General features: G+C 40.0%; 3 protein-coding genes across 3 annotated transcripts; 2 read left to right on the forward strand and 1 right to left on the reverse strand.

The window, feature by feature from the left end:
* Positions 1–697: 697 nt before the first annotated feature.
* Positions 698–4124, reverse strand: BBOV_II000100 (variant erythrocyte surface antigen-1 beta subunit). The gene is made up of 11 exons (XM_051767325.1): positions 3946–4124; positions 3191–3904; positions 3039–3146; positions 2462–3001; positions 2320–2376; positions 2173–2221; positions 2049–2131; positions 1865–1954; positions 1465–1764; positions 1318–1362; positions 698–1258 (listed from the first exon to the last, which is right to left on the reverse strand). Exons 1-11 carry the CDS (start codon positions 4106–4108, stop codon positions 738–740), a joined length of 2670 nt encoding a protein of 889 aa, XP_051623086.1. The 5' UTR covers positions 4109–4124; the 3' UTR covers positions 698–737.
* A 247-nt stretch (positions 4125–4371) lies between these two features.
* Positions 4372–8686, forward strand: BBOV_II000110 (variant erythrocyte surface antigen-1 alpha subunit). The gene is made up of 3 exons (XM_001609490.2): positions 4372–4549; positions 4656–4721; positions 4761–8686. The coding sequence occupies exons 1-3, from the start codon at positions 4432–4434 to the stop codon at positions 8624–8626; spliced, it is 4050 nt and encodes a 1349-aa protein (XP_001609540.1). The 5' UTR covers positions 4372–4431; the 3' UTR covers positions 8627–8686.
* Positions 8687–12476: 3790 nt separating this feature from the next.
* Positions 12477–14269, forward strand: BBOV_II000120 (putative integral membrane protein). Its single transcript, XM_001609491.2, has one exon. The coding sequence runs from the start codon at positions 12569–12571 to the stop codon at positions 14207–14209; it is 1641 nt and encodes a 546-aa protein (XP_001609541.1). The 5' UTR covers positions 12477–12568; the 3' UTR covers positions 14210–14269.
* The last annotated feature ends 1630 nt before the right edge of the window (positions 14270–15899 follow it).

The raw sequence follows: 15899 nt of genomic DNA on the forward strand, positions 1-15899 counted from the left end.
AATACCCATCCCATAGGCATTTACTAGCTCTACATCATCACTAGCAGTGTATTAGCATTTACATTTAACACAGTCTCACGTATTAACCTGTGCCCATGATCCAAATGCCTATATGGTGGCATGATCATTTAGACACGAGTTGGAATAATGCTAGAAATGTGCACATTGGTCCGTACCGTGGTTTAATAAAGTGGAACGTAGAGTAATAGTCTAGTTCTGGTGAATATTAGCCGCGAAATTTATATACCCTCCTTATTACGGTATATGAAGGGTCACCCCCTAGGAATGGTTTACATACAGTAAATTCTTTTGGTTAAATTAGCTTCTCACATAAATACTTTAGTATACAGTGTTTTATAACGCATAATGTACATTATTCTGTATTTAGATATATGATGTGTACAAATGGTCTTGGATATTCAATAGCTTCATGTTACCGTTACACAGTTGCCATTTGTACGTATAAAGGCCGTGATTTAATGATAATATCTAGTGAAAATGCCAATGGTTCACTATATTCATCTGGAAAATGCTTTTATCTGTTTCCATATGACTGTTGTCACACTGTATGTCTATGGTATTGGATCCAATGAGTTGCACATAATGGGATTGGTTTTGACACTAGTGATTACAATGGGTTTTATGCTATATACTCTGAGTGATAGTAATGAATCTGTTTCATAAGGGATTTGTTCTGTCAGTACTTGATAGGGGTAATGTAGAAGGCAGTACCATGGCTAGGAGACTCCGGTATTGAACTCCCCTATCAAACAGACCAACCATGACAGGTAGGTCCCGGCCATCGCTGGACTCAACTGGCCATACTGCTGGCCACTTAAAGGAGAGAGGTATGGATTGCATTTTGAAGGATCTTTACCACCGTAGAGACACTTGAGGGTGTCCTTACAACCACTAGTGCCGCCACTGCAATCTCCATTCCACTTTGTCAGTGCCTGGACCACTGCATTATTACCACCACCAATAGACGGCATGTGCAGTTTAGATTCCTTCTCGAACTCTGTCAATTTCGTATTGACTCCGTCTTTACCACCACCACTCTTTCCCCCAATGTACACTATATAGTAATAGAACCCAAAGAGGTCACCCAGGGTCCGTGGCACCGTGGGAGTAATACATGCCAGTAGTCTCAGGAGTACCACTAGGGAGCCACTCGGGCACTTCACTGGGTCACAGTAGTACTCCAGAAGTAGCGACAGTGTATTTCCAGTGCAGTGGGCAGGGTAAGTGCCTTGTCCTGCTACAGGATGAGTCCATGTGACTACCGTGGCGCCCTTATAGCACTAGGGTGGGACGTACCTGACGGTTGTAGTGACGCTGTCTTGTGGCTTCCAGTAGTTAAATCTGTGCATACCATGAGTCACTATTGGTTACTGTGGCGCCCAGGGGGTGCCCCTAGTGTATATATACAGTGCCTTAGGGGTACCATAGAGTAAAAGGACGTACCTTTGAAGTGGTTTACTCTGTTTTGGTCACTTCCAGTGGTACTAGCCTCTGCCTGCCATCCCATAGGGACGGGACAGTGTATTGGTAGACCCCCGAAATGTTTAGGACCAATATCATCTTTGGCTTCCATGTGATCTTTTATTTCCGGATAAGTGTTCGTCTCATTATCAGGGGCCTTTCCAGCTGTTACTCCGCAAACCAGTGGTCCTAGTCCATCACACAGGAATAACATCAGTGGTGATTTATGACTGGCGCTCTTCTTGCACTGACAGTCGTTTCCACCAGCTCCTCCCGGACCTACTACACCATTAATCCATATGACACTGTTGCGCGCCACCTAATACATAGACAGTCACTTTTATCAACATATAGCACGCATAATATATATCATGCTACCTACCTGGTGCCTCACATAACCACTTCTCATTCGGGCTATATCCACCACTAGGATTCACACCTTTACCATACCTACAACTTTTCCAGCCCAGCACTGTCTTCCCTGCTCCTCCTCCTCCTGCCACCACCCCCGCTCCACACTGCTTCCTCAGGAAATAGAGCTGGTAGAAGCAATGGTAGACATATACCCTCAGTTGGTCCAGGCACTGGGCGGCCGAAAGGTCCATCTGGAAGCCAAAGAGCCCATTGGCGTACATCCCATGGAGGGGGCCTACACATGGTGTTACGGAGTGGTACTGCCAGGGTACTTACCAAACTTGGAGACTTCCAGGTGGTACCCGCCGTAGCAGACTTGGCCGGCCTGGAGTTCTTGTCCGTTAGACTGTTGCTGTTGTTGTTGTTGCTGTCCCTTGGCTGCTTCTTGTTGTTTCTTTATCTCATCAAGGTTACACCTTTTACTTCGGTCCTTACTATGTTCAGGACACTTCTTGTCCTTAGCAGCAGCAGCTGGACCACCTACTACACCATGACTCCACATGACTACCCCTAGAGACACCGTTGCGCCTCAGGCGCCCTTATATAGCACTAGAAGGGTACTCACCTGGTGGTGCCTGTGCCTTGTCTACCTCTTTTTCTATGGTCCCCTGGATCCCGATGAGGACCAGTGGGCAGTAGCCACAGGCGGCCATTAGGTAGTGGGTAATGTCATCCCTCTTGAGGGTGGTACTGGCACCATTACCTTGTCCATGAATCTCTATTTTATCCTCTGTCTTCTCTGGATCATCCTCTTTCCTAGGATACTTATCTTGCATCCTATCCACCAGCTCTCTGTACCCCTTACTATAGGGCAATGCACTAAGCCAGTATAGGATCTCCCGGATGGTCCTGGGTTTCCTAGGAGACTTTTCTTTTTTGGTAGTGTCCGTGGTAGGACTGGGAGCAGCACTAGGGGCCGGCTGTGGCGCCTTTGGCGGCGACGTGATACCCTTGGCCCCGGCACTGCCTGCCCTGAAGTACCCACTGGCCAGGATGTGGAGTACCAATAGGGGGTAGTCATTGCATATGGATTCAGTTTTATTGTCCTTCTTCAGTGCTTCCTTCGCCTTGTCATAGATAGTGCTATAGTACTCAGCTACACTATCTGGGTCACATTGGTACTACAGAGGAGGTGGACTTACTTTTCTCAGCACTGTCTCCCTGGAATTCGTTCCACTGGATGCCCTCCTTTCCATTAGGCTGTTTTCCCGATAGTAACTTTTGCACAAACTCTCCATTACCCGTGTTACCTACTACACCATTAGTCCACCTGACAACCCTAGGCAGTACTCACCTTTACTACCACTCCCATTCAACCTCTCCAGGTCATAGCCCATGGCCGCCATGAATGAGCCGAGACCGGCTGAGTCACCACTGATCTCGTGCAGCTTACTTGCCGTCCACCTATCACCACTCCCTCCAGTTAGGAACCCCAACTGACTGAGTCCACTCCAGATGAGACATACTGACCCTAGGAAAATTCGGGCCAGGAGGTGGACTTGATCTGCCTTGTCCGAGAGGGTGGTCCAAAGGTAGTTTTCAGGGGAGCTGCTGGGTGGACTAGTGGCTTTGCAGTAGGCCGAGAGGTAGCACTTTGTACCGGCACCCTTGGCACCGGTACCACACTCAGTACAGTCATGACAAGTCTTGCCACTGTTACCACAACAACCAACACCAGGACTACAATTACACTTCCCTCCTATCCCATTTGTTCCCTTAAGACAACACGTATCCCCTTCCTGCCACCCAACCCACTTCTGTAGTCCCAGTGCCAAGTGGTCTATCAGTGCCTTTATGACCTCGGTGCCACCAGAGCAGGTACTACTGGCAGCACTAGTGCTGCCACCACTAAGGAGTCCCAGGTCCGTGAGCACTGGCTTGACAATGTCCTTCTCCTGTCCTAGGAGCAGGTCATCCCAGTACCTGTCAGGGATGGGACCAGGGGACCCCGGGGACCTGGCGTCATACAGTAGGTCCTTCACTGCTTTAGCCAAGAAGCACAAACAGTCTGTGTGGTCATGTGGGTACAGTACAGTGCTATTGACTTACGGGGGCCATTACTAGTGCTAGATTGTGGCGGTTGTTGCGCCGCCGGCGCATTCTTCTTACCATCCCTACCAGTAACCCTCAGGACCCAGTCAATGGCCTCCTTCAGGTTGGTGGGAGGCGTAGTGAGGCTTTCATAGGGCTTCCAGGCCTGTGCTGCTGCCATTGTGTCACCACCCCTTGTTTCGAGAGTGTCCAGTGAGAGTCAGTGGTAGTCAAGGTCAATGTATCGGGGTGGAATCCTAGGGAGGTGGAGCGCGCCGTTGGAAGTAGTGGCGCCTTCGGCGCGACAGTATGTTGGTGGCGCGCAGTGAGAGTACTAGGGGATTCCACTATAACAACGGGATCGCCACCAAGGCAGTACCTAGTGGAATCCCATACAATAGTATGCGCGCCACCAATCTACGGGCGCGCTCAGTATATATAGGATTCCACCCCAATAGCCAGACCACTCTCTCACCACTGTGAGTACTCCTAGAAGCACTGACAATGGCCCCTGCAAGCACTTTCACGCCGAAGGCGTCCCTGACTGACGCTCCTACCAACCTGAAGGAGGCCATTGACTGGGTCCTGAGGGTAACTGGTAAGGATGGTAAGAAGAATGATGGTACGTCGCTGTAGACATTTGGATAGTATGCGCGCCGTATTGATGCTCCCTGTCAGTGCCCGTTATAGTGGCGCGCCTTAGTGCTATGGAAATCATTATTGTACAGAATGCATATGTGGCCTGGCGGCGGCCGTGACTGACCTACTGCAGTCAGTACAACTGGAGTACAATGGTAAGTAGACAGTAGTATACCAGTTCAGAACCATTATAGGATATCAAGGAGATACTAAGGAAGTTGACACCAGCAAAGGCGCCTCTGAACAGCAAGTCACAGACCGTCTCAATGGGCTATTCTCTCTGGTACAGGGACTAGGTGGTACTGCAGTGGTCCGGACCTATATAGACCAGCTGGCACAGGTACTCAGTGCACTCGTTGGGTGGAGTGAGATAGTGAAGTGTTGGGGCAGTGGTGGCGATGGCAGCTGCAAGGGTGGTGGTACGGGCAATGAACACGGCCAAAATGGCACGTGCGAGTATCTAGAGGATGTTAAGCCGAACAAACCATGTGAACAGTGTAAGTGTATGAAATGGAAAGTGAAGAATCCGAACACCGATGGAACACCACTGGGAAGGAAGTGTCAGAGGTGTAGTGATAGTGGTGATGATGATACGTGTAGTTGTAGTCCTCCTGGTGGTGGCGGTTGTAGTCCTGGCAAGTGCAAATGCGCTTTAGCTGGCAAATGCTGCAAGTGTTGTTGTAAGGGTAGATGTGGGTGTAAGAAGGAGTGTAGATGTATCGAAGAAGACAAAGACAAGGTCAACGACACATATAAGCGTGGTCACCGTATATACAATGACTCGTATCAGTCAGCATATGGAGAAATGTCGTTTCCATATATAGGTGAAGAAGGATATTATCTTATCAAATCCGTATGGACAGATCTACTGGAGAGGGGTGGTAGTATGCCCCCGTCACAACGTCGCCACCACTGTGCCCAGACATTACTGGGCTCAGTATGTCTCATCTGGAGTGGCATTACTTATATGTATTGGACAGGCAAGTACCATAAAAGTAGTCCCCGGTGGAACAACCACATTTTGGATGGTAGTGGTCTCGATGATGGTACCCTATCACAATGGCTACAGGCCCTAGGGTTTCCTAGGGATATGCTTAATAACCATGGTCCTGGAAATAGATGGGATGCTATTATATGGGATGGGTTTATGGGTAAGTTATATTTGGGATTCCCGCATACCAGTGACAATGCTGCCCATGGCAGTGACCATAATGATAATACATTTAGGAGTCCAGCTGGTATGAACTATGCTGGATATATACATACCGTAGACAGGGGTGCATTTGATAGTGATGTCTTTAAGGAGAATGGCAAGGACATTAACAAGAACAAGCTCGGTGCCATTTTCAAGCTATATATTCTATCATGTGCCTATTTTACTGGGTTACAGAAAAAGAATACCACTGAAAGTACTCCAAGAACCCCTAAAACCATCCGGGAAATCTTATACTGGCTTAGTGCATTGCCCTATAGTCCGGCATACCCAGAGATACTGCAGCATTCCAAGGAAGTAATGAAGAAGGTAGCACCAGACGTCGGAGACAAAAAGCAACTTTCGTTCTACCAAACAGGCCGCACAGCACCCATTACCGTTCATGAATTCAACCTGTTTGCCCACTTCCAAGCGGTGACCCAGTACTGCCCACTGGTCCTCATAGGTATCCAAGGAGGATTACACAGTACTAAGGGCACTGACAAGACTACAGAACCACCTATCCATTCACTCTACGCTAACACTGAATGCCACTTCACCTACCCAGCAGTGTCCATCCAGGCATACAACCAGGTGGTACACTACATTAGGGCTCTGTTCTACCAGTTGTACTTCCTTAGGAAGCAATGTGCAGTTAAAGTGGCTCTAGGAGGGAAGTGGCGTGAGTGTAGGTATGGGGATGGAGTGCTTGGGAGGGATGTAGTTAGCTGGATGTGCCTGGGGTGTGACCCCATGGGACATGATAGGAAATGTAGGGTAGAGAAGGTAAAGGAGGGGTTGGGTGGGGTAGTGAATAAGCTAAAGGCATTGGAAGGGGAGGCTGAGAGCACAGGGGGGATCAATGGGGTGAAAGAGTTAAGGGAAGGAATAGAGAAGCTGAGGGATATACTGGAGGCTATCGGTGAAGTGGTGGTACAATTGGGTAATGCCCAGGAGAGGTTGGATAGGGGGAATGCAGATCTAGGGGGAGTGATGAATGCACTAAAGAAAGTAGAGGGGGTGAACAATGGGACGAATGATTTCAAGGGGGTACTACAGGAGGTACTAGGGAGATTGGAGAAACTGGTGGAGGCACTAGAGAAGGCGGGTGGACTAAAGGATGTTAAGGAGAAGGTTAAGACGGCACTAACGGCGGCTAAGGATGTAGTGGGGAAGCAGAACGGTACTGATGTTGATCCATGTAAGAACCTAGTGAGTGCTGCTATCGATGGCTTGCAAAAGGCATTGGATGCATTGAAGGAGGGAGTGGAGAAGGACATAATAGAAAAGCAAAGACGATTATTGGAAGCGAAAAAGAATCTATCGCATGTATTTGCAGTAGGTGTATCGGTTGATGAAGAGTACACCGCACTACTCAATGCCATTAACCAGCTCATCTCCATCTGCAACTCTCCCAAGTGCCCTGGATGTACAAAACACTCCACCAAGTGCGGCCAAAAAGCAGAGTCCACTATCTGTGAGAAATGCCTCCAACCCACCACCACTGGTGTTCCCTCCCCCCTACAGGCATTCCTCGAAGACAGGTTACCAGGTTTTAGTTGTCAGAATGTAGTGGACCAGGAGACCGAGAACCCAGACTACCCACTCGCTGCATCCCACCTAGGACACTGTAATGGCTCAGGCCAATGCTGTCCATTGCCAATGGGATTTAGAAATCAATTCTATAGTGGCATCCGTGATTGTACCGGTAAACGCCTTTATGGAATCCTCTACTTCTTCAGTAACGAGAACATGATGCAGTCTTGCGTTTATACACTAGTGAGGGTCACTGCAGCACTCAGTGCCACAACACCACAGGTACTGGGTGATGTCTTTGGGTTCTTTAGGGGTGGTGTAGGAGAGAAGGAACAAGGAAAGAACAAGAACGGGCAGGATGACACGCCATGTAAGCACGAAGGGGATCCATCTCAGAAAAAGGATGAAGAATACTTTTGCGGCTGGTGTGCCTCTGGGTTACGTGATGAGGTAAAGAAGATAGAGTGGGTACAAAGTGCACTGGGTGGAAAGGACTACAGAACGAGTGTCGGTAAAGCGCTAATAGATATTAAGGGAGACAAGGGTAGTGTGAGTGCTCCATTGTCCAATCCTACTACCACCACCACTACTTCCCTCTCGACTCTCACAAAGGACTCCGAGTACCTCTCCCCCCTAACCGGTGAACTGTATACAGCCGTGAGTGCCACTTTCGGTAACACATACCTCTCATGGGTACTATATCTATCAGATGCGCTTCATTCAGGACTAGAGTCACTGTCTGAGGCATTCCGTAATATTGAATGCCGGGGCTGTAAGGGACAGTGTGACCCCAATAAGTGCAAGAAGGGAGAGCACGGACAGAAGAGTGATGCAGGTAGCGCCGGACTATGCCAGTGCCAATCAATCGTATCATGTACCGGGGTACTGCCAGTGTTGTATAGACATGGATTCAGCTACGGTAACCCATTCAATCTGGAGGGGTATGAACAGAAGGATGGAGAGACGGAGGGGGATTATAGTATTACACAGAGCAGAGACACGAAGCATTGCCACGAGTTCTTGGACAGTCTCAGTGCAGTGATTGACAAGAACAAGCAGGCCACCTCTCAGGAACAGCACCCCCTCACCAATCTCCTCTCCCAAGTCGGCAAGCTTCAATACGACATACGGCTCCCTTGGATCTTTGTTCTCACGCTAGCATGGCTAGTGGCGGTACTCTACCTAGCCTTTGGTGCCATATGGCCACTGGACTGGGCACATATGAGGTCACACTGGTTACGGGGTGGAGAACACCAGTGGCAATGTATGTGGTATAAGGTGATGACGGGGAGGAAGGGGGTGGAATTGATAGAGTATTTTGGTAGGAGGTAGTGGCAAAGTAGTGGCGCCTTCGGCGCAACAGTGCTGTAATGTGGTCGTTAGTATCGTGGCTGTGAATGGATGCAGTGACAGTTTTACTAAGACCTTTTTAAAGAATTTCATAGATGTTCTACTAGACTATGAGTAATTGTGTGGTTAATATACAACCAAAATCACTTAAGATTCAAAAAAAGTTGCAGATGCTAAGAGTACTAGCATCGTAGATAGTATAGTTAATGTAAAACTCTTTTGTGAAAAAATATTTGATAAATATACAAATAGATGTGACATATTATTAAAATAATGCCTACAATCTTTGTAAAATTAAGTTTTATGTTGCATTTAACAATATTGTTAGCTTATGCGATATGATGTAGACAGGAAACATAACCATTGACTATGATATAATAATGTAAATATATCTAACCACAAATTATTAATGAAAAAAAATAAACAATATACTGTAACATAGTACATCAAAGTAATTCTATTATACATCTAATTAATAACGTTATAACTTTCAAAAATAAAATTATTTATCATTATTAATTGTAAATAAAGACAGATATTAAAAATATAAACTTAAATATTTTAGAAATTAATTAATTCATGTAATGAAATTCGGCAAAGTGACAAAATGGAATAATTTATTCATCAATGGATATGTTACACGTCTATTATATATATATATATTGTTGAAATATAGACTATGTAACGTCAAATACTCTAACTTTAATGAATTAAAAAATTTTTACTGCAATATGGTTTTAATTTTTGTCCCATTGTGAATAACTATTGTATGTATCATTATAGTATGTGTTAATATATTCATTTAAATTACTTTTAATAATTATAATCATTTACATAATAATTGTATTGATATTATAAATGTACGATGACTAAGATAATAATAAAAAAATTGTAACATACTACAGTTAAAATCAAAAAAAAATTTTTTTTGCAAAGTAAATACTTAAAAAAAGTTTAGTACATATTAAATTTACGTCGTAAAAAATGTTCAAGTTGACGTTTAAAAAATAAAAATGTCGATAGTTTATATAATTTTATATAAATTTATACTTTGTATTAGCGATTTATATATGATGAGTTACACGTTTTTTATATAAGCATTAAAAGTCAACGTGACTACTGACATGGTAAAAAAATGCTATTAGAATACATTAATACAAAAAAATGTTAAAAAAATATACGTTGTTATATTTCTATATTAATGACTGCACAATATACATTCACTTAAAAAATAACAAACGATACTTGTGTTGTTGAATTCAAATATTACCAGTATATTTTATTTTTTGATAAATTGTAATTTTATACTCTACGATGTATCTAATGTAATCCATTATAGAAATATTTTTCAGTTTAATGCAATGTATATAACGAAAACTCTAATTTTGTTATAAGCATATATAAATAAATATGTATATGATGTATTGTGATTTCATATTACTATGAAAATTAATATTTTATTTTTTGTTAGAAATCATTGTCCTCTGTAAAATATTTCAGAATATTGATATATTAATAGTTTAACTTGACTGTTTTTATTAACATATGACACGTTAAATGGAAAACATTGTAAAATACCAGCTTTAAGTAATCGGCTTGATTTGTTGTTTATATTGTTTGGCTTGTGCATAGTATTTGTATGTCATATTTAAAAAACATGATCTATATATTACACGTATAGTAATATACATGTTTTGATTATTATTAGTCATGTTGTAGATGTATAATTACATTGTGCATCACTTCAGTACAGCAACTGTTTGATAAAAATAAATAATCTGTTTCATTATTGAATGTAGAACATATATAATTCTATAATTATTGTAAGCAGTAACATTTTTACTCACTCAAAATCTGTTTTTTCAGAAATATTTGTTGGCTTTATATCATGTAAATTTATAAAATGCATTGACTGTTAAATGTTATTTACACATAATTATCATGTAAAAAATTAAATAAGGTTATATTATATTGTAAAATTTTGGACATATATATATTTATAATTAACACATATTATTGGTGTGTTTCAAAATACGATGCGTACGTTTTGTACTTGGATATTATTTATTTAATATAATTTGTTAATATTTGTTCATATCATTACTATATGAAAAAAAGCGTTAAGTTAATTATTTTGGTGCATGTTATTGTGTAATATTGTTGCGTGAACATTCAAAACAATATTTTCATTTTTTTTACGTTCATTCCGTTAAATGGTTTACTTTTCAATATTTATTCTACTATCAATTGGATATAGTTTACTTTCATGTATTATTAATTTCTTTGTTCTTATTTATAATTTTTTTAAAATATTTTTTAAATGGGCATACGTTAACATTTTTACATTCAAATATATATATTTTTTGTTTTCACAACTATATATTCAATTGTTATTTTTATTATTTAATTTTAAACTATGTTATAGAAATTGTTGTTTAAGGTTGTTATCTATGTTGGCTAATGAGTAATTTATCATATTTGTGTATTTTAAATTTGATTACGTTATTTATCTTTGGGAAATTGTTGTTTATTTAGAATTGCGTTATCATATCGACAGATGACTACTTTATTAACGATTGATATTTTTACATCAATTTAAATGACTAGTTTTTCACTAAAGTTAAGCATAATATTAGCAGATCACAGATGTGCAATATCAAGAAATAATAAAGTGGCGATTGTTTAAATTTGTAAATGAGCTTATTTTAACAAGCATTCATATGTCGGTTCTTAAGAGAATTTATTATGGAAATGGTATTATTATTACTATGTATTTCAGACACCGATGGGTACTCAAAGTACATTGGATTAAATATTGTATAGAAAGGCATAACATCAGACAATTTTCTTTCAAAAAAGCTTAGATCTTTTCACTGACATACTAAGCATCAACGAAAGCTAACCTGCCAGTTCATTAAAAATGTGACCCATCATAGCGTTACGTTTACAAGAATGACATATAGTAATATAAATATACTTAATTCTTTTGACTTATTAGGAATTGACATATTCTTGAAATTGTAAATGTCCTACATTGAATTTATCACAATACGCAAATAATACAAAAATATTTTACAGCATTTCACTGTGCTGTAAAAGTACAGCGGGATCGTCTTTAAATGTGAAAGAAAAATAATGCTGATAATCCTTATAGGAGGCGTAAGTAGCTTGTGGAATGATAACGTTAGGTCTTGAACTATATTGTTGAGGAGCAAAACTAATAATGAATGCCGTAACATGTGAATAACAATGTAGAACAAATGGAGTGAGCAATGCCCAGAATGACGTTGTTTACCTGTGGTTCATTGAGCATCAACAGAAACAATTACATATATTATACAAGCATCTCAATCATAATGTTAATAGACAATGTGGTGCATCGTAACCAACATTTAGATCAGTTAAACATTTAACTAGGGCTCCAAAATAATGGCGTTATTCAACACATACGACGAAACTATAAAACAAAAACATGACTACAAATCATTCCTCTTCACAAATGAAAATATGAAACAGCGCTCACATTATGATTCCATGTGAAACGATGTGTATATATTGATACCACCCCAATTTATTTTATGTGAATTGAAGCCTTCAACAATTAAAAATAAAACTGTAATCAAACAAGTTAAACCACATATACAATATAAAATTCGTGTTGTATATAAATTTCGGATGATTCTTATTTTCACCTTTTTAGCCCTTTTGTATCAACACATTTGAAGATGTTGTAGCTAAAAAACGAAAATACACGTTAAGCATATGAAATATACATATGATGTACGTTCTTTGTATAATTTAACATTGCAATGAGGATAGAGAGAAATGATTACTTCCTTGGGACAACACAGGTGTTACTGGTGACCAATTAGGGATAAAATCATGGAACGGACGTCTTTAATAGGGTTTGTGTAGTCACTAACAATGGATATAAACACTTTTGACGACATTATCGCCACTCCTGTATTTCCTCCTTTAAATGACATTTTTTGCACTATTAGTAATGGTACTTTCAACGTTATCTTTACTATCTTGGCTATAGCATTGATTGCGTTTTTTACCGCACAATTTGTGTACATACTGGCATCATTTTATTATGAGGATAGGAAACAACAGGATGAGAAACAACGGGATAAGAAAGAGCCTGTTACTCTTGCATTATCCTCCTTTATTGTAATAACTTATGTAGCAGTTTTAATATGCGGGCATTACTGTGGCTTTATGTTAAAACCCTTAAACAAATGGGTTTTAGGTTTTATTATTTGTGGAATACTCCTTGTTTCCGTCTGCTGGATTATGGTTATTCAGGAGGCTTTTTTCGACCATGTAAAAAATGGCATTCTGGTTTACATCCCACATCTGTGCTATGTTTTGTTGTTTGCAACATTTATTACGTGCTGTGGTATTATGAAATGCTTTACAATGGAGCCAAACAATTGTCATTTGTGTTTTTACATTTTGGGTGGCTTATCTTTTGTTTGGCTTATTGTGTATTCTTACTTCGCCGTATCAAATTATTTCGATAAGGGAGGAGAACAGAATGGTACATCATGTTACAAGAAATTCATGCTTCACTTTCTAGCATTGAACATGCTTCTAACAGTAGCTGCGACAATAAGTGCTTATCAAGTGAATACATATAGGCTAAGATTGCAAGAAATAGAATTGTTTAATGTGGTGCTTTCAGGGTTAGGAATGGGCCTTATTATATCTGCAGTTACTATACTTTCCACAACGTACTCAGATCATAAAGGCACTCCTTTCCACACATTTATAGCTGTTGACATTGCCGTTACTATACCATTATTACGCTGCTACTATCTGGGCAAGGCAGTACTTTACCAAAGTTATGGTAAGAATTACGTACCTTTATCTACTTGGGGTGATGATACATCATCAGATTCATGTGAGGAAGATAATCAATCCACAACCAGGGAGTCAGATCCGTCATTAACGGAACAAAATTCTCCAGGGGAAGATACCCCCTTACCACCTGACGATAACCTTCACGGAAGCAATGCAGTGCAATGCTCGATCGAAACAAATGTGGAGAACGCTCCTTTATCTGCTTCTGAGGATGGTGTATCCAACATTACAACATCTCTCACGACTCCAACAAATGCTACCTCTGATTATGCACCACCTTTTTGCCAAGAAGAGGTTACATATATACTATCAAGAACAGGATTTATCATATTATGTGCCGGCTTGATAGCAACCTTCACCAGTACATTGGTGATGGCTGGCACTATGGATAAAAATTCAAGACAAAATGGATCCAAAAACCGACGGCTCACACACGTATTATTTGTATTAACAGCTTTGTTGACCATAAATACGCTTTTCTTTATTCGTCTCACAAATCCTTTACAGGGAATTTATTCCATTGATAAAATATTTTTTTCTGTCTTGGGTTCATTAATAATAGTTACGATTGTGGGAGGCGCCATATTACTCTGTATAATTGCAAATAAAAATAAAGAATCACAATGGGATATTTTACTACCTTTGGCTTTTTATCTCATTATGATTTTACTCACGTTATTTTATTATTTGGACTACTAGGTATGCCAACCAACTCACTTTCTAAAATATTTAAAGTGATCCGGAGGCATTCATGAGAATCAGTATAAAACTTAGTGCAGAGTAATGCCACCGTTTAGGTATTCCATTACGTTATATTGCTGAACAAAACAAAAACTGTACAACAGTAAATCGTAATAGATATCAGAATCACATAGAAAATATGATCATATAGGCGGTGAATCCAAATAAAACGGTGGTTGGTTATTGAAAACAGTTGCTGTTTAGTTTACCTATAGCATTCGGAAACTTGCATTTAACATTCCTCAGTGCTATTTATGTACGGAGGCTTTTAGATTTCATATGAAAATGGCTTCAATGTGCATATATACACGAAGGCAGATATTATCATAGCATTTATTTTTAGACCTAGATAATGCTACAATCTCCCTGTTCCATAGTAAATACGTCATTGTTTATGAGGAGCAAGCCTCGACTTTTGAAGCTGAGATAATCAAGTCTGATGCAACACCTAAAACTAAATGACGTAGCAATTACGCATCAAATGAGGTGGATGTCATATTAGCACTTCAATCTTAATCTTGTCAACCGAACATTGCATTAAGTAGAGGAGCAATCTAAAATGACTTGAAAACCGGGGACAATGCTACACAATTGTAACCAATATGTTCAATTATTTCTGCATGGATTCCTGTTCTCTTAGTCTAGTATTTGAATAACCAAGTATACTAGTACTAGGTTACTTAGTCATTTTCTTTCTTCCCTAATTTATTGTCGCAATTTTTGACTAATTATTTTTTTTGGAACATAGTAATCGGAACTAATTGCGTAATGTGTTGATGGAGACGTGCGGAATAAGTCCTTTATCATGGATAATGGGATTTTGACATTTTTTGTATTTTCCCTTGTTGAATTAACACCACCGTTGTCTTTATCTTGGATGATCTTCTCAAGTGTTTATTCAACGTGACTAAAGGTCGTACATGACCGCAAGAAGAGTTAATATTATCCTTTTCCACATCGGATTATATGATCGGTTACGCACCAATGAATGGCATCTATTTCTTTAACGCATTAAAAATAACATAAAATTACATCTTTAATGCACAAATTGTCCCAGCAGTGTTAGAAAAGACCATTTAGTTAGATGTAAAGAAATTTCTGCGGCGAACTTAAAAAAATTGGTGTGGGCCATGAGACCCTTAGCCGTGTTATACATCATGCAAAAAGTAAAATTATACGCAATTTTAACCATATGGATACCACAATGATATGTACTGAATTAAAATTACAATATTGGCGTACTTCTGTTATGGTGTGAGAAGCATGTCTAAATGTGATCCAAAACTCTTAGATGCCTAGGGTATATTGTTGAATTCTGTTACATGAAATACATGGGTCAAATATCTAGAATGATCTTATTCATTTGTAAATAATGTGATTTAATATCCAACCCATCATACATCGCTAATTCTATATATATATATATATATATATATATATATATGCATATTAAGATAATTAAGTAGTACAATGACCTTTTATACACCATAGAAATGATATTTGCTAGCCATTACGGCGACACATTCAAGCATTAACTGCGGTTTCAATTGAGTTCTGTTTGTAAGCATGAATAATGAAGATTTAGATAATGAAGGTTGATATCTCATAAACATGTTTTATTGAATTTGCATATTATGTTTAACTGCGG

The sequence above is a fragment of the Babesia bovis genome, chromosome 2 (assembly GCF_000165395.2).
Source record: "Babesia bovis T2Bo chromosome 2, whole genome shotgun sequence".
NCBI classification, from domain to species: domain Eukaryota; phylum Apicomplexa; class Aconoidasida; order Piroplasmida; family Babesiidae; genus Babesia; species Babesia bovis.

What these genes read in the sequence shown, in the direction of transcription:
- BBOV_II000110 (XM_001609490.2), top strand. Translation starts at nt 4,432, where the DNA reads ATGGCCCCTGCAAGCACTTTCACGCCGAAGGCGTCCCTGACTGACGCT. An exon ending in GGATGGTAAGAAGAATGATG is followed by an intron (nt 4,550 to 4,655) that starts GTACGTCGCTGT and finishes ATTATTGTACAG; the next exon opens with AATGCATATGTGGCCTGGCG. An exon ending in AGTACAACTGGAGTACAATG is followed by an intron (nt 4,722 to 4,760) that starts GTAAGTAGACAG and finishes GAACCATTATAG; the next exon opens with GATATCAAGGAGATACTAAG.
- BBOV_II000100 (XM_051767325.1), bottom strand. Translation starts at nt 4,108, where the DNA reads ATGGCAGCAGCACAGGCCTGGAAGCCCTATGAAAGCCTCACTACGCCT. An exon ending in TGAACATAGTAAGGACCGAA is followed by an intron (nt 2,222 to 2,319) that starts GTAAAAGGTGTA and finishes CAAGAACTCCAG; the next exon opens with GCCGGCCAAGTCTGCTACGG. An exon ending in CAGAGTAAACCACTTCAAAG is followed by an intron (nt 1,363 to 1,464) that starts GTACGTCCTTTT and finishes TGGTATGCACAG; the next exon opens with ATTTAACTACTGGAAGCCAC.
- BBOV_II000120 (XM_001609491.2), top strand. Translation starts at nt 12,569, where the DNA reads ATGGATATAAACACTTTTGACGACATTATCGCCACTCCTGTATTTCCT.